The sequence below is a fragment of the Aptenodytes patagonicus genome, chromosome 4, assembly GCF_965638725.1.
Source record: "Aptenodytes patagonicus chromosome 4, bAptPat1.pri.cur, whole genome shotgun sequence".
NCBI lineage: Eukaryota > Metazoa > Chordata > Aves > Sphenisciformes > Spheniscidae > Aptenodytes > Aptenodytes patagonicus.
Window position 1 is genome coordinate 59,011,824 of NC_134952.1, and position 18,891 is coordinate 59,030,714.

The 18,891-nt window shown below is 37.9% G+C and overlaps 1 protein-coding gene across 2 annotated transcripts in view; it reads right to left on the reverse strand.

The window, feature by feature from the left end:
- TBCK (TBC1 domain containing kinase) overlaps nucleotides 1-18,891 on the reverse strand; it is a 116,584-nt gene that overhangs the window by 94,457 nt on the left and 3,236 nt on the right. For both annotated transcript variants that reach the window (XM_076336856.1, XM_076336858.1), the window contains exons 2-3: nucleotides 14,295-14,530; nucleotides 11,748-11,820 (exon numbers count right to left, since the gene is read on the reverse strand). In XM_076336856.1, coding sequence (XP_076192971.1) covers nucleotides 11,748-11,820; nucleotides 14,295-14,487 — 266 coding nt within the window. In that variant the 5' untranslated portion in view covers nucleotides 14,488-14,530. The remainder of the gene's footprint in view (nucleotides 1-11,747; nucleotides 11,821-14,294; nucleotides 14,531-18,891) is intronic.

The window sequence follows — 18,891 nt, forward strand, 5'->3', positions numbered from 1 at the left end:
TCACATGCTTGAGGTATGTTATTTTCGGATACTAAAGTAGCCTCTTCTCACCCTGAACCGCTATACACTTCAGGCTTAGCTCAACAGGATGACAGAAGATTCTTCTCCTGCCACCGCTGTCTTCATCCAGACAGAACTCAAGCCTCATAAACTGGAAGCTGTAACCTTATATCCACTTTACGAAGGTAACTTTGATTTTACTAGGGCTGAGGATTCTCTGCTACAAAGATCAGTGTCACAGCAAGATTCCTTCAGAAACAAACACCAAGACAGCAACATTTTGAAGTTTTCATTCTGATGGGGAGTGGGACATAATCTACAACTCTGCAACCATATCATTACAAGACTAAAGGTCTTGTCATACTTTCAACTGCGAGCAGAGGAATTATTTTGAGATATCATTACTAAGAGGAAGCTTTCTAAGACGTTTTTGTTTAGAGTGACATTATTCACAAGAAGAAAAAGTTAAAGATATTTTATTTGGAAACTGCTTTTGGTTGAGTCTTTCAGCAGGGACTTTCATTCCTATATTATATAGTTCTTGGTTTATAGCAAATGTATGCATTGAAATAAATGAATTGGGGGATATCCACAGAATTCCAAGTCTGCTTTAAGCATTCTCTATAAAAAAAATTAATCTATTTTTTTCCTTAAGCCAATTTGTTTGCGTATTAGCTTCTCTGCTTATAAGAACATGCATATGCACAGCATACACAGAGGACTGTAACAGTGGTTTTACAGTGCTAAACATTTTTTTCCCCATAAAGAAAAGCAAACCCAGTGTTTTATTACTTTTGTAAATGCCGCACCAGCAAAACAGCTGAAGTTGGCTTGTACCAGTTGTTTATCACCTTTGATAAAATTACAAGAGCAGAAGAAAAATGAGATTTCAGAAATCACCAGAAAATAAAACGAAGGTAAGGTTGTCTGCTCAGGATTTGATGGAAATTTTGTACAGAAAGGCACCAAATGGCCAGCCATAGCCTAAGTATAGGAAAGAAACATGTCTCCAATGCTGATCTTATTTTTCATTATCATCATATTACGTCTGCAGATCTCTGAAGATCAAAGTGACTGAAGAGTTAAAATAATAACCCCCCCTGCCCCCTATGCCTAGATTTCCTTTAGTGAGTTTTAAACCTGAATGACTTCTGGAGACTACAGAAATATTACTGATGGCAGACAGGAAAGAATTCACGTTTGCCTTTATATTTTATCATAAACTTGCACAAACTTCAGTTGTGTCTGGAAGCCAAACATAAATTAATCACAGAGCAAGCAGGTAGTGCACAATCCAATGTTTTCCTTATCTTTGAACCTCTCCCAGCTTGGACAGATGTGCCACTCTTCACTAGGCTGGAAGAGAACAGAACAGATGAACTCCTGGAAATCCAGCTTTCATACTTAGGCACCCAAAGCAAGGGGCTCCCAACCATTAAAATACTGCCTGAATTCAGAGATCATGTGTATTATGAATTACTGTGTAATGTGGTTAAGAAAGAAAATGTCAGTAGCAATGGGATTCTCAACACCACGTCTTCTGCTCCTGAATAAATCCAAGATTTTTTTCCTTTTGTTTGGGGATTAAAAAAGTCCAAAATCACTCTCCAGTGCATGAAAGCTAAAAGAATTCTCAAAACACTCAGACCATGAAAAAACAGAGAGGTCCTCTTCTTCAAAGACCTCAAAGCTGAAGAACTGAGCTCCCTTTACGAATTTAGCTTCTCTGAGCAGAACAGTCTTCTTGCGCACATAATTTAGTGCAAGAAGCAGCCAAGGAATAGTCTCCTGCAGAGATGAAAGATGATCTCGTGACTATCGCGCAAGAATCCTCAAGTGGGAAGAAGGACGTCTGCATTGAAAGTAGGCATTATTGCTCTGTTAAAAAAAAGAAGAAAAACACCACACACACACAAAGGTTTTCTACGGTACCAAATGGTCAAGAAAATAACACAAGAATTTTAAGAACTTGCATGAGGGCTATAAATGTTATGCCATCTCACTATAGTGGCTCAGAACACAAAAGTGAGCAACCTCACAGGTACTGTATTTAAAAGTAAAGAATGTGTAGAGATTACTGAGGACATACAGGGAAAAATAATTATTCCCCCCCCCCCAAGAAGTACACACAAACACACACAAATTCATACAAGAACTATCCTCACCTACTTTCAGCATCTTACCTGTAATTCTACGAATATAAAGTAAAGCAAGAACTATGTCCCACAACTTCTAGCTTCCCTTGTTTCACTCTGCACTGAAACAGTAAGTATTCCATCTTTGAAAACTAATTATATCTGTCAGGAATTCTGAGAAACTAAGATGAAAAGAGGAGAGACTTTACTTACAGGTTACTTTGATAATCAGCAAAGGGGATACATAAGCTACTTATGTAGGGCCAAGCTCACAGCTTTTCCGCAGCTTATGCAAAACTGAGCCTTATTTAAGTTAAACAAATGAGAACAGCATTTGTGTTTGCAGCAGAGAGCTCAAGGCAACTTAAGGAGTTCTACATTAAGACTTGAGTTTGGATCAGAGCATACTTTTAAAGTATAACCTCCTAATCAGCCCCTCCTACCACGTTTGATTCACGGAGTGGTTTCAGGGCACACAAACTGGATTCCTTTTAGATGAATCAGAAGGTAGGATCCAAAACCTGTCTGTGGCCCTGCAGCTGCTAATGGGCATTTGGTCCAGAGCAGACTGGAGCTATATGGAATCAGCACCCCTAAAAGATGTATAGCACACTTTGCTTTACACGTATGTTCCTATGGGGTCACATTATGTGCTAATAAAGAGATAGCCTGAGAAAAGTCCCTTTTCTTAGTACAGGTCATCCAAGGCTTTTTTACCTCGTATTGTCCTGTGGTAACCTATGCTCCTGGTTTCCACAAAGACTCTCTAGCACTGTGGGCCAAGGGGAGCACAGCCAGCCTACAGGTCATCCCCACGACTGAGTCAGCTGCCAGCCTCAGCCAGTATTTCCTGCACTAACTCCCAGCCGCAGCACCGGGAGGTCACAAGCAGGGGCCAAAGTCTGAGCTGCAGCTGTCCACAGCTTCTTCCACCGCAGCCAGGGAGCATACGTGGTTAGCCTCTCAGCATGGAGGACTCTTGCCCTACTGCAACTGAGGGCCAGGTATTGAGCAGACATTTTAAGATCACAGGGGTGCTTTCTCCCATTACAGGTTACAATGGACAACTGCATACTTTATTTTTAAGGAAGACCTATATCTATGGCATGAGAATAGAGTTTTGCTTAATGTTAGCCATGCTGACTTTCTCCTCCTCACTGCAAAAGAAGTGATGGGACCCTAACTTCATTATACAAGGAGATGGATTCTCTTACTCCTTCTGTGGTGCCCCAGGTGGATCAGAAAAATCTCATTAAGAATCTGATCAATGAAAATTTTTAAAAGAAAAGCTAAAAATGAAGTGTAGTTATTAATGCAGTTAACATTATTGCAGCTGTGTGGCAGTATGAACTGAACTGACAGCTCTAGAAATCGTGACTAGCTAACAATAAATAATGCTGTCCTTGCAGCCAGACAGGATTGATTTTTTGTTATTCATTTCTGCAAAGCACTGACAGCTAAAAAAAAAAAAGGGGGGGGGGAGAGCAGGGCAGGCCTGTTGGCTACCTCTTGATAGAGTAGCTGCAGAGCTAACACACTAGAAGATAATTAACTTTTTAAAAAGTAAATTACATTAAAAAAAGGAAAGTAATTTCAAAGACACAAATATAACCACTAACTCCAGTAAGTACAGATATTAGTAGGAATGATAACTGAGCATGCTTTCTTTTTTACAAGTTACTGGATAGCAGGAAAAGCACCTAGAACTTCATAAAACCGCACTAAAGCAATCTCTCTACAAATTTCTCAGCCTTTGAGAGAAAGACTGCACTTTAGGCATCTGTGCATGAGAGGATTAACATTAGCAACAAGTGCTAATTCCTAATTAACCCCCTGCCCCCCCCCCCAGCATTTTATAAAGGTGCAACATAATTTTTAAAGATATGAATAAAAATTGCAACAGTGCACAGCTCTTCTCCTAAAGCCAGGTATTTCCTGTACATTAGTAGACTTTGCAACAGTGTTCTTTTAACAAACAATTTGGCTGTACCATACTTCAAATAAAAAAAAAAAATCTAAATATCTAAGGTTAAAAGCCATACCTAGGTACGTTTTAGTAGTTAGCTCAAAAAATCTGGATCCCTATATCAATGGTACAGATGCTACTCTAAAGTGAAACAGAACGGAAAGTTCCAAGAGAAGAACAGTCTGCAAATGCGGGTGATCAAAGGGACTTTGCAACTAGGCCAATAAGCAATGGTGCTGTTAGGAATTTCTATTATTAGCTAACAACTAATATTCCAAAAGGCATTAGAAGTGCATCACTTTGATCTATATCCCAGTATGCGTCATCACAACAGGCAGGAAACACCTATCTAGAGAGGTAACAATAAACTTAAGTGTAGCCAAAGCACATGCCTGTGACTATAAATTTGAAATGTATTAATCAGCATATAATTAACATTAAATTTCCTTGAAAGTGATATGAGAAACGTGATTACCAAAGGGGCAGACAGAGATGGATATAGTTGCATGTAGGAGAAATCCACACAACAAAAGTTGCCAGACAAAAGGACAAGAGAAGCACAGCAAACTGTAAATATGCAGGACATACTTCCAAATACATTAGAAGGGTGACTGGCAAAACATAAAACAAAACAAGCAGTACTGGGAGTACAGGAGACCACCCCTTGCGGGGGCTGGAGAGGTGATAACAAAAATATCAGGCATTAGATAATAGTAGAAGAAAGACCAGTCCACACTGGTTCTTACTTCACTCAAAGAGCTCTCAAGCCTGATCACCTTGACTTCCAAGAACCACAGCTACCACTGGTAACTGTACAGCATCAGCTCCGTGGTATTGTATACACACAGCTAATTTACAATATGTGTTAAAGACTAACAGTTTTGTGTACACAGTGATGATTAATAACATGCATGAGTTAACCTATAGCAAGATGTGTGCTGTTAATGAATGAAATTAATAGTTTTAAACCTTAAAACTAGCCTGATCTGCCAGCCTTCTAAGCACTCCTATCACAGCAATCTCCAACTCCCTGGTATCTATCTAGCTATAAACACACATGCAAGTGCGTATATTCAGTCCCAATAACAAGTTCCTTCTGTCTGCACATGTATCTGTCCCTCTGAAGGTCCTGTTGGTTCAGGAGCCAAGCAATTCAGTTAACTTAAGCGCTATGCTCATGGTATGGTGCCCACAAAATTGCAGGGTGGGGCAAAAGGGGCTATACGATGTTTCCCGTAACATTATGTTCCGTAAATCTATCATTTTAAGTCTGGTACAACACTGATGTAGGGACAGTATGGGACTAATGCAGCTTCTAGGCAGAAAAGCAGCTAGCTTGGAGTGAAGGCACAAGTCTGGGTCTATTTGCACTGTAAAATAGAGGAGCTTGAACCCAAGGAGAGAACACCCATATGCACAGAAGAAATTATCTCAAACCACAATGACGTTAGAGATGTTTGCAAGCATATCAATGCATCTAAATAAACCAGCTGTCTGATCCCTAATTAGTGACAAATGCTCCCCTGAAGACATCGCTCAGTAGTTCCAAATGCAAGAACTTGCACTTTAAAAATATAATCCCTTTCTAGAAGTATTCGCTGTATAGCAAGTTTAATGAGTGTTAGCTCTTCCTCTTTTTCCTTCCTAAGAGCAGGATGAAGTGTCAAACACTGTATTAAGTTAGAATAACCATATACTAACCACATCTTGTTCTCACAACTCTACAGGCAATTTTTATTCTAAACACAACTATCATAAATCAACATTAAGATTAATAATGTGGCTTAAATCCAGTAAAATTTGCACAGTACAAATTTGACATTTGGTTTTTCAGCCATTTGCTCATTAGTAGTAGTTTGCTCATTTATGCAGAATGGAATTTTAACACTGATCCTTCCACAATTCCTTGCAGAAATATCTCTGCAGGATGAAGCCACCTCTCCCGATGAGGATGGTGTTTGGTCTGTCTGAGAGAAACTCAACATCCTCTTTCACTAGAATCTGAAGACTCAAAACTCTCCGCTACTTTTGTTCTCAATTAACTCAGCATAACTCATCTTCAGCTCAAGATCTTTAACACTGCTTTTAGCACGGAAATCTGTATGAAGTGTCTACAAGCAACTACAGAAGAAGCATAGTAGAGCAAAAGGTTGAGATATAATTACACACTTTTTCCACACCTACAGACTTTAAGTTGTATGCAGCCATCATATCTACTACTTAAAGCAGGAAGCAGAGACTATCATAATCTCAAAGAGTCAGCTGCTTCTGTTTTCTTTTTTCCTGGAAGAGAAGAAGATAAGAAACAAGCGTGCACACACTGTTATGTTTCACATGTAAGGGAGACATGGACACACGTTCTGGGATGTCTTTGTGCTGCCATCAAACACTGCAGCCAACTATACAAGCAAAAAATTTTGTTCCATACCTAAAAAGGTCACTCAGACATCAAGAGCAGTAATGTTCACCTCGACTACCTCATGAAAGCTATACCCTTTTCCATTCCAAACAATAATTTTCTCATTGTGAGGGGAAAGGCAGTCACAGGAGACAACCTATGCTAAAAGGAATGCTACAGAAGATTTGCAGTCAGACTAAAAATTACTTACAGAAATGAAAAAATACTCCTATATGAAGAAAAGCATCATTGGACAATATATAAACAAGTCTGGACTAATGGCTAATCTTTCATTATAGCTTTGGAAGTAAAGCATTGGCAAGAAACTAAAGGAAAACTCTACAGACACTAAATGCCCAAACTATAGACTCTCACACATACTTAGGAAAAAAATAATTTTGTTTATTAATGCTACTTCATTTTACTGCTTCATCATTTATCCTTGCTAAACGCAGCCTCATTATGACATATGGATTTCTGATGTGACATTCCAACACAGACTTGATTCAAAGCAGAATACGCTCAGCCCTTGAAGTTCTGCTCATATGCAGCTCTTCAAGTCAAATCATGTAAAACCTTCAGCCTTTTGATGACTTGCACCTGTCTTACAATATTTTTGAAGAATCCCTGGCCACTCAGAAATTGCTTCCCCCGCGCCCCCGCCCCCCCCCCCCCCCAATAATCTCTTCTGTAACGTAGTTTCACTTCAAGTTTGCCAAAAGCACAGTAACAGCAAGGATGGCATAAAGAAATCTAACCCAATCAATGAGTAGACAACTGTTTAATATAGCCAAATAAAATGTACTCATCCGAATCAGTCAGATTGTGTTTTCTTCAAACTAGTAAACAGCTGCAGACACAGTCTGCTTCCCATCAAATATTCCATGTATAACAAACTATACCTTGTATTTCTGATGGTTCACTAGTAATTTTTCAAAACCATGACTTTGAAAACATATGACAACTATAATTTATTGAAGAAAGGAATAGACTTAGACTGCCCAAGCCACAAATTGAAGACCAATCCAGAAACTATTGTAGGTGCCAAAAGTCTGCTAAATGTCAGTATTTGCTGGCATTTTTATTATTATGAATACAAGTGCAGACCAACTTCTTCAAAGAAGAAACACACTTCAAGTGTGACAGAAAAGGAAAAGCTCACAACTCCTATTATAACAGCACAGGAGCAGAGAAAATAACTCCTTTAACACTGTCTGGAAAAGGTATCCCAAAGGAGTAGTTGTAAATGTGTTTAAAAGATGGAGAACCTTAAAAATAAATTCACATCTTACATTCTGGTCGGTGGTATCAACAGTGCTAAAATAACTAGCAACTTTGAAAATCTAGTAAAATTTTGACTGCCACAAACATGAAAACTACCCTTAGTGAGTCTGATGAGGTACAAAACTTCTACCCACCATGATTTTTTGTGACTTATATTCAATTCACGCACAAGAAGACACAGAGGAAGCCAGCCAGACTGAGACACATTTTCAAGTCTCTGAACAGCAGTAAACTATTATGAGCTTAAATCAGGTATTTACTATTTTTGCTTGACCATGTACACAAATTCCTAGGCCTTTAAAAATTTAACTGACTCCTGAACATACTTCAGAGAGCTAATTTTGCACTAATACGACTGTTATAAACTAAAATTAAGTGCATACTTTCTCTGACTCAGAGTAACAACAAACAGGACAATAAACTGGGAATAAACAAACAGGAAACAATGACCCAGACTACAGTCCTTACACAGAGGACAATGGAGACTGGTCTGGTAAAAAATGGGACATCAATGCCTAAAATTCTTATCCTACCCTAAAACTCTTATCCATGGTTGCAGCCCGAGTTCCCTGTGGCACACAACTCCAAAAGAGCTCCCCTGCTGTTATTGTGATGCCCCATGGAAGCACAGTAAAGAAAATTTGAATTAACATCACTTTTAGAACCATTAATTGTAGTTATGATGTCCACATGGCTATTCCCTGAATAAAACACAGAAAACACTAAAAAGCTGTATTAAATTCCTTTTCTGCATCTGGTTACCTATGGTAAGAATTGCAAAGAGCCAACTCATTTCATCCATTTGAGATTTCTTAAAGTTTATCTGATAGAGTTTCAACAGCAGCACATGCTCCTTCTAGGATCCCAAATATGCATCACTCAAAAGAGAAAATAATCTGGCAATAAATTACCAAACACTTACTTGCGTTATCCTTTGAAAGTGAAGTTGAACATGTTAACTTTGAGGACAATGACAAACCATCTTTGTAATTCCTGGAGGCTGCTGTCACAGTATTGTTAGGTAATGAATGAATTCTTGAATACATCGCAAATCCGAGTTCTAGAAAATTTTTGGTGTTATGCTCAGTAAAATGACTTACTGCGCTGTGACAAAGCAGCTAAGGTAAATCGTTAGAGCTCTAATTTCCAGTATTCGGCCCCTGTCTGCAACTGATTCATTAGAATTAGAAAACTTGGTGAAACTCCGAGGTCAATTGAACAAAGAACTCCGCTGCATTTCTTTTTTTTAAGTATAATTCATATATTAAGGAATGTATGCTACACTTGATGCGTGACTTCAGGAAAGATTAACTGCAAATAACTACCAAACAGCTGTATGGCCTGTTTTCCAGTATATATGGAAAGACAGACAGTCCATAATGTAATGTCTTGAATTTCAGCACTAACATAATAGAAGATTTCCTGCTGATTTTACATCAGCTTGTGGTACAGGTGCAAAGGACTTAGGTTACCAGCAAGCGTAAGGAAAATTAATCTAGAAACCAGAAGAGCAGCTTCTCGCATTCCATAAACAGTTTATAAAATTAATTGCAATAGCATACACATGAACTCCGGATGTGTAACCAGCTATGCTATCGTTGCCCAATACAATCAGAATACATGGAAAAAGCCAAATACTTCCCTCCAAAGGTAACTGATATAGACAGATCACATAACCCGTAACTGGGAATTGGTCCATCAAGTTATTTCTGGAAATTTATGGGTCTCACATAAGAACCAAAGATGTCTGTTTTCATTAAAAAAATAGAAGTAGAGGGAAAATGTCAGCCTTGCAAGAAACTTCATTTGAAGTGAACATAATTTATCTTTTAGCTACTACTGCAAAAGCTGTAATTCACAGTAGATGAATCACTAATGCCTCTTAAAGTTATGAACATACATACAGGCTATATTTTAGCCCCATACCTCAGGTGTTACAACTTCCTGAAGAAATCCCAATCGGCTCATTAAAAGAAACATCAGATAGTAGAATAACTTATTTCAGTAAAAACTCTCTCAAGCCAAGAGAAAAAAAAATAAAGCCAGGCTTTATGCATCTACTCTCAACAGAGCCACAGTCCAAATAGCTGAGGTAACTGTCACAAACTAAGTAACTTCTCTCAGCATGTCAAAAAACCAAAGTTGCATACTTTAGCAAACTATCTAAAAAGGTCTCAAAAATCTTTCTGGATGCCACAAGACACATGCTAGTATAGAGGGGCATAATGGATGTGCATACAGACCACAACTGTTATTTGAGAAAGTTTTGTTTATAGAATAATGACAGAGAAATATAATTCCTCCCCCCCCCCCCCCAGTAAAGGACATCTTGCCCCTCGCAATTCTAAGGCTGCAGGATTAAATTGCAACAGAAGCTGTCAGAAAATCTACGTAAGTATAGTGTATCAAGCAATTCAAAGCAAATTAAAATAGCTACATGTATGCTTTTTCAAAGACAGTCAAGAGGCAGCAGACAGTCTGGGCTGCTTCTCATCTGACACCAAGACACACATGTTCAAAGAACAGCGTGAGAACTGAATGAAAAAGGAAAGAAAAGAGCTTCTGATGCTTTAACTAGTTCTGGAGCTTTGCACAATAGGAACCTGATGTAAAACTGTGTGAAGGGCTGTAATATATATTACACATGAAAAGCCCTTTACACCCAAATACCTCTCTATCTTAAGAAAAAATGGAAGCCATATTTGCCTAGCATTCCTCAAGCTACAGTCCTCTGCAACACGTACTGTCATACAAGCTTAAGTTCACAAAAAGCTAACACACAGGCACAGGGCATTTTGCATTTAGATTTATCTCTGCCAGGCAAAACTGTTAGCATCTTATTTAGGGGCTGCAAGGCTCAAAAGGCTACAGATCCAGTATTACTCCCTTTATACTAATCTAATTTGGGATGAGTCACAGGAAGTCTATCTGGATAGTACCTTATCAAACACAGCCCACCTAAGAGGCCTAATGTTAACTGGGAAGACACATAAAAATTTGTCGATTATTTTACTGAGTAATCATCATTTCTACGCTTGCATGAATATCAAGAGAGTTGAAATCTAATGCCTGCTATAAACTCTTCAGAAACTAGAATGAAGAGACTTTGGATTTCTCTAAATGTGTTTTATATTTAGATATTTGTGTGTTCTGGAAATAACCAGTTAGCCTACAATGCCTTGCTATCCCAAATGGAAATAAAGTTTCTCTTCTTCCACTGTTCCCATTTTCTGTGTTGCATATTCTTTAGGACTAGAGACCACTTCTTTGCTCCAAAGATAACAGTGGTAGACTTTAAAGTTACAGTTAACACTTTTAGCAACAAGTCTGATGGGGATTTTGTTTCCTTCTTTAAAGATACAGCTCAACTGTTCCATACATCCTAGTACGAAAGCAAATATTCTTGACATCCAGCCTTTGGACTTGGTTTTGACCAAAGCCTTTCTGAAGTGACTATATTAACCCAAATTCAAATCACTTATTAGCACCCTGGCATATGTATCTGACATCCTGTCCACATATCTAGTTAATAAATTAATACATTTCTGCATATGAAAAACACACACCAAATTCTGTCCTTTCTAGGGAAAGTTGTATTTCGTCATCTGGCAGACATACAATCTTCAAATTAATTCTCAGGAAGATACTTATCCTGTCATAGGTCTGATTTTATTTTCAAAAAGAAAACCCAAAACTACTATTACAAGACAGACAGGATTTTATGAGTTACAAAGTATTTCAGTTGTAAGTAAGTTCCCCATAACTCTTCTAGCTTTTAGAATTGTAAGGAAATAAGTACTCCCTCTTTCAGGCACATGTTTATCTGATAAACAATGTCTTTAGGTTAAACTTTAACAGAATAAATTTATATAAACCAGTAAAAGTTAAAAAAAGGTCCAGAACTTTGCCACAGATAGTATGTGAAATAATGGTGAGTGGATTTGAGTTTAGCTTGACAGCTTACCTGACTGGCTTTCTTTCTCGTAGCAAATCTTCCAGACTCTTTTCACAGTGTTCAGCTGCCACAACCAGTCTCTCTAATTGGAAAAAAAAAAAGTATAAGAGGACTAGAATCCAAATGAGAACAATGGGAGTACAGACTTCTCAGTCTACCTATTTGGCAGACATTAAAGTATTTTGAAATACATTGTATGGAAAATTACCCGTAATTAAATGGGTTAAAGATGTACAACTTCCGGTTATCACCACCATTTTAATTTATGAGATACAGCAGATTATCTTTCCTGTTTCCTCATGCAAAGCACTGTCAAACCATCCATCCAGTAACCTCCTAATAAATGTTGAACCCCTCAGCCAATGTCAGTCAGATTTGACCTAAGAATAGAGGTCTCAAGGAGACAAGCATCTACAAATTTGCAGAAACCTGCGGCTGGGTTGATGAGAGACAGACTCAAAGTAAGACCAGCTTTGAGAAAAGGGACTCAAAGTGAGCACAGGAGTTTCAGTCTGATGGGCCAACTAGCACATTACTAGCTCTAGTACCTCTTGCCCAACAAATAGCTATAGGACTTGCAGGAGTCCCATATGTTCCGAAGACTGATGGGCTGGCTCTGAGTACAGAGGAAAAGACAAAACAATATAATTGCTGTCTTCAGTGCAACAAAAGTAGGAAAATACGATGGTGTAAGATGTTACATGGGGGTGCAGGATAACTTCTAAAGAAGCTAGGCTTTGCTACTTCCACTACTCATAGAACAGCTAGTAGTGAATGTTCAGATTCAAAACCAAATCAAACTAAACTATGTCAAACATATTTTTATAAGACGACTGTTAAAGTAAGATAAAGATGGAAAATACTTTGAGGAACACAAGTCATCACATTAAAGCTGGAATGCTTGTTACTCAACTCTTCGTTTCTACTTTTTGAAATCAAAAGACCACTTAAGCTTCTTTGGAAGAAAAAAATTCTGGGATTGTGTTCTACAATGCTAGCAAAGATTTATAAGTAGTTTAATTTTACAAAAAAAAATGCAGTTTGAATGTATTTCTATTACTTCTATATTTCCCTCTTGAAGGGAACGCATACATCTAATTAATTTTTTTTTGCATTGTTTTCCTAGTCTGCTTTCATATTTCTTCATAAGGGTAGAAACCGACATTTGCAAGAAAAATAACATTAAATCACAATGCATAGGATTGACAAGTGAAAAATTCTGTCAGTATCAGAATGATAAAATTTGCCACCAAATTTGCCATATTATTTGAAAGTGATTAACTGCTACTCCAACCACTAGGAACAGAACAGTCTCCTGACTTCATGGTTAGACATTTTATTTGCTATTCTTCAAGTTACTTCAATTATCAGAAGATATTTTCTCCTTCATATTTATACACACTCATAAACCTTCATGTCATTGACTCTTCATTGTCAAAAAGGCCACGTTTTCCTATTTAACCATATATTTTATTTACTAAATGTTATGTTAGCTAATGTTTCTTAAACTTTCATCCCAAATGGTATTGTAAGAAAATCCCAGTTTCTGTTTCAAGAGGTACTAGCGAAAACAAGATGAAAATCAATAAACTTTCTAGATCTCCTGACTGCAGAAAATGAAAAATTTACAAGTTTGAGAGCAAATGAAAACACACAAAGATATCCCGGCCCTGTGGAATACTTCACTGTTTGGAGTTGGCAATATCCTCATTTTTTAAATATCTGAAACATCCTATCATACTGCATTCTAAAGGGGAAAAAATTACTCGCTCTACTTTATGAGACCCTGTAGCTAATCAAACAAATACATACAATGCACTTTTATACGTTGTTGATTTAAAAGTTAAAGGTGGCAACCACTTAAATTGTCACAGGTGTTGCAGCTTTTTTCTGGAAATTAAGTGCTGTAGCCCTGCTGGCTTGCAACAGAGTAAGATCATCTGGAGCAGAAAAAAAACAGCTGAAGCCTTATTTAAGCTAACAATAAGTGTGATAACAGTTACTAAAAAAAAAAAATCTGTACTAGAATAAAGTAATTGTTAGTGGGAGAGATCTTAAAGAGCTCGAATTAAAAAAAAAAAAAAAAGGGAAGCTTGTAGCCAAGACATAAGATGAGTGAGACAACAAGAACAGCTGCAAATCAAGTACAAGAAACCTAATCATCACATGAAAACGTCCACAAGATTAGAACATGGGCGTAGGAGCCCAGCATCAAAAATACATGTATTTCAATGTCCCACACAAAGACACGCACAGCAATTGAGTACAAGGATTTCATACTGAGGTATAAAAAGAAGAAAGTTCTTAGCTTTTATCAGTTAGCGTAACATATAACAAAAGAGGACAGACAACTAACCTCTGCCTTGACTCTGTAGAGAAGAAACAAAAGCACTAGTACTGCCAAGCACAGCAATGGCATACAGTCATTTTGAGACTGAAAACCAGCCACTTTCTGGTGCTATAAAGGCAATATTCTGCTCAGTTACCTTTAGATATATTGTCACAAAAATATAACGGTAACCATACATAAAATTTCCTTTTTAAACAGATACTCACCATGTTTACCTCTGGTAATGTCAACATACTGGCAAAGCCTGGGATGGGTTATTGTTTTAAGGATTTGAAATCTCCCCAAAATTTTGATGGAGTTCGGTGTCAGAGGAAGGCCATTACTTCCACAAACATCATGTGGCAGAGCTGAGGCGAAGAAGGTGGAGGCACCCATCTCAGTGTCTTTTAAAGGAAACATTTTTTTCCGCACAATCTTAAGCCCTTCAGAGCAATTCGTGTTCCTTAAAAAGAGAACACAGTAAAAATTTATCTGCAAAAGATACAGATTCTTGTGACTCAGCTTACTAGTTGTTTACTAAATAACGCAATTAAAATGTTTTTTTCTGTTATGGGGAATGGGACATTTTTGCATAATGAACACAATAATAATAATAATACAGTGCTGCTGCATCATAAACACTACATTTAAAGATGAAAATATAGTGACAGTTTTAAACACAGATTTAAGAATCAAATAAAACTATTTTTAGGAGCAGATAAATACTTTAATACAAGCATTCTTCAGATTACTACTGCAATATAGTAGGTTGTTTATTCAAAAACCAGTAAAGGCACCAAACAGAAAAAACCTCTTCTAAAATACCACCTTGTATCAGCAGACCACAAGCCAGACTACCACAGCTTTAGTGTTAATCTAGCATCTATATACTATAGCATTCCTAATATTTAAAGATATGAAGTAACAGACTTCTGTCCTACCACCATTTCTTTCCCTACCCTTAGGTAAACTGCTAGCTCACACACTGACTCAATAACAAATTAAGGAAGTAATCTACGTTAAATATTTCTGTGGGACAGTCAAGCGAAATAAGTTAGCTTGCAATTTAGTTCCAGGAGCACTTACTTTCATGACCATTTTTCTCTCCAGCAGGAACAAGCTCTCTCCTCTGAACTATGCATTTCAATTCAGTGCGAGCTAAACATTTTCTCTGCGCTTTTCCATAACCCACCATTATGCCATTCAAGAATATGAAAATCTAAAACATGCACAAGTAACAGATGCTTCTACAGTCAGCTAGGCCTCAGATAAAACTGCCTGACCTCTTTTTACTAGCAAACTAAATTTAAGCTGAGGCGACAAGTACTGAAATCCAAAAACTGAATCAAGCCTCTGCTCAGCTCATTTCTGGATTACCCAGATGGTGACTTGAGACACTACAAGCTGTCATTAGGCAGTATTATCCCTCTGTACATGTTAACTTCCATAGCACATACATACTTGTGTATCAGGACACATATACAAACAGAGATAAAAAGGTCAAGCTTATACGATCTTAAGTGAGCTCTGGTCTGCAAGTTGTGATGGTGAAGTAGATAGCACTTCCACATAACATGGGACAAGAGGGCATAGAACAAAAAAGCTTCATTAACGAGCCTATGCAGAAGAGTACCATCCAGCTCACTTCAACTCCAGAGACAATACGGCACAGAGTCTGAAGGCATCTGTGTATATAATCAAGAGGAATAGTCCGCTGATGTGGAAAGCACATCTAACTCTCTTGTCAGCTACAGAATAGTAACTATAAGCTCTGAAGAGTAGAAACAGATATGCAGTTGCTCCAGGAAAAGAGGAGGAAGAACCCTCAGGATTTGAGAGGGCTTATTTCCCGTAAGAGAAATAATATGAAAAGCTTAAAGTATAAAACCAACAAAATTCTTTCAAACCAGATGTGATAATTTTTTATCATCTTAGGGGCTTTGTGAAACAAAAACCAAGTAGAAAAGATTATGCAGAGCACTAACAAAGCTAAGTGCTACTTTTTAATTATTCTTTCAGCCAACATTGACCTGCTGCTTTCAGGAAAAGCTATTCTCTCATGAGAAAGTCACACACGAGAAGCAGAGTGTTTAATACTGTAGTGTCTCAAAATTGTTTTTTTCTCTAAGGGAACAGCACAAAATTGTTCCCAGAACAAAGTTCCCAGTAAAAGCCTGCTGTTTCTTTTGCGAATCTTAATTGAGTGACCCCATAACAGGTTGCACAGAGATCCTTCTATACCAAACATATTTACTAAGCCTATAGAAATGGAAATTATGGAATGTACCTTCTGTTTTAACTAATACAGTCCAATTTAAGATACAAAGCAAATATAAGACTGCTCTCATTTGTGGTTTTTTTTCCACTGAACACAGACATGAGATATATATTAGAATTTAAATGTACAAATCATCATATTAAATATGAATGCATAGCATTACGGAATCAAACAAAGGAAGAGAATAAATCTGAAACAGCATTGAGCATTGGAGTTTTTATAGTAGTATTTTTGTATTAAAACTTATTTGTAAAGATACAATGTTTTCATATCTCATGAATATTTAATATTTTTGGAAGTGACTTATTTTACGATGCAACAATGCAATTTACAGTTAGAATATTCCATTGGAAAGACATAAATCAGACTGTGTACAAGCACAAAGGTTTATTGGCATGCAGCAAGTTCCAATTGGAAAGTTTTAACTGTATATTTATAAGACCCACATTCCTATAAAAAACATCATGTCTTCCAAACGAACTACCCAGCTTCAGAAAGAAAATATATATAAACCATGAAGAAAAAAAATCTTGATTTAGAGAAAGAGTTATAATCTTGCTTGGCACAACAGTCCTCTAATAATTGCTCTAAAATAAAAAAAAAGTTAACATGATCAGAGTTGAGGGGAGGGAGAGTAAAATTATGCCAAACAATAAGATGCATTATGTCTCTAAAAAGTTAAATATGTAGTATACAATATATTTACTCAGGTAAGGAATGTTTTCATTTTTACTGTAGAAAAATAATCTGCTAGATAATACTTCTCTAATACATTGTATCTGCATTCAGCTGACATTTAGAAAGGAATTTTAATAAAAAGGTTTGTTAAATATCATCAGTTCAATAACCATTTTAAGAAATTGAACTTTTCTTGTACTCTAGATCATTTGGCCTACAAGGATGAATTAGACCACCTGCAATGCTTTCAACTAGACAACTACAGATTTATCACTCACTTCCTTTGGTTAGGAAGCAGACAGACAAAAAGGAAGACATGAGAAAAGCAAACAATCTTTCCTGTCAGCCACCTAAAGGAATCAATAAAGAATTTTAAAAGGTAGGCATTAAAACAAGTTTTCTTATTATAGAGTTAATTCTGTGGAATCCACTAAAAGCAATGAAAAAAATTCTCTCTGATGATGGAAAAGAGCTAGTTCTCAATACCTACCTTCACAATTAAACTCTGATCTCTGTCCTTAACTCTCAACTTCCATAAATTCCAGGGACTGACTTGAAAAATAAACCAAGTAACCCAAAACTAAAAACTTAATCCTTCCACCACCTTTAAAGGGCCACACATTACAGCTTAAGTGAAAAGGTTTTTTTAACTAAATTATTTCAGTCTAGTCATTACTCCAGTAACTTACTGACATTTCTAAATTCAAACAGAAATGTTATACATATTTTAAAAGCTCATCTCTAAATTGGAGAGATATGGATTTGATGGGCGGACTGTCCACTGGATGAGGAATTAGTTGGATGGTCACATCCAGAGGGTAGTGGTCAACAGCTCAATGTCCAGATGGAGATCGGTGACAAGTGGTGTCCTGCAGGGGTCCGTATTGGGACCAGTACTGTTTAATACCTTCATCAATGACATAGTGGCAGCGAGTGCACCCTCAGCAAGTTTGCAGATGACACCAAGCTGAGTGGTGTGGTCGACACGCCAGAGGGACGGGATGCCATCCAGAGGGACCTGGACAAGCTGGAGAAGTGGGTCTGGGTGAACCTCATGAGGCTTAACAAGGCCAAGTGCAGGGGTCCTGCACCTGGGTCGGGGCAACCCCCACTATCAATACAGGCTGGGGGATGAAGGGATTGAGAGCAGCCCTGCTGAGAAGGACTTGGGGGTACTGGTGGATGAAAAGCTGGACATGAGCCAGCAATGTGCGCTCGCAGCCCAGAAGGCCAACCGTATCCTGGGCTGCATCAAAAGCAGTGTGGCCAGCAGGTCGAGGGAGGTGATTCTGCCCCTCTACTCTGCTCTGCTGAGACCCCACCTGGAGTACTGCATCCAGCTCTGGAGCCCTCAGCACAGGAAAGACACGGACCTGTTGGAGCGGGTCCAGAAGAGGGCCACAAAAATGATCAGGGGGATGGAACACCTCTCCTATGAAGAATTGGGGTTGTTCAGCCTAGGGAAGAGAAGGCTTCGGGGAGACCTTATTGCGGCCTTTCACTACTTAAAGGGGACTTATAAGAAAGATGGGTACAAACTTTTTAGCAGGGCCTGTTGCAATAGGACAAGGGGTAATGGTTTTAAACTAAAAGAGGGTAGATTCAGGCTAGATATAAGGACGAAATTTTTTACAATGAAGGTGGTGAAGCACTGGCACAGGTTGCCCAGAGAGGTGGTGGATGCCCCATCCCTGGAAACATTCAAGGTCAGGTTGGATGGGGCTTTGAGCAACCTGATCTAGTTGAAGATGTCATTGCTCAAGTGCAGGGGGGTTGGACTAGATGACCTTTAAAGGTCCCTTCCAACCCAAACTATTCTATGATTCTACGATCTGAAAAAAGATCTTATCTAACTATTCTTAAATTGT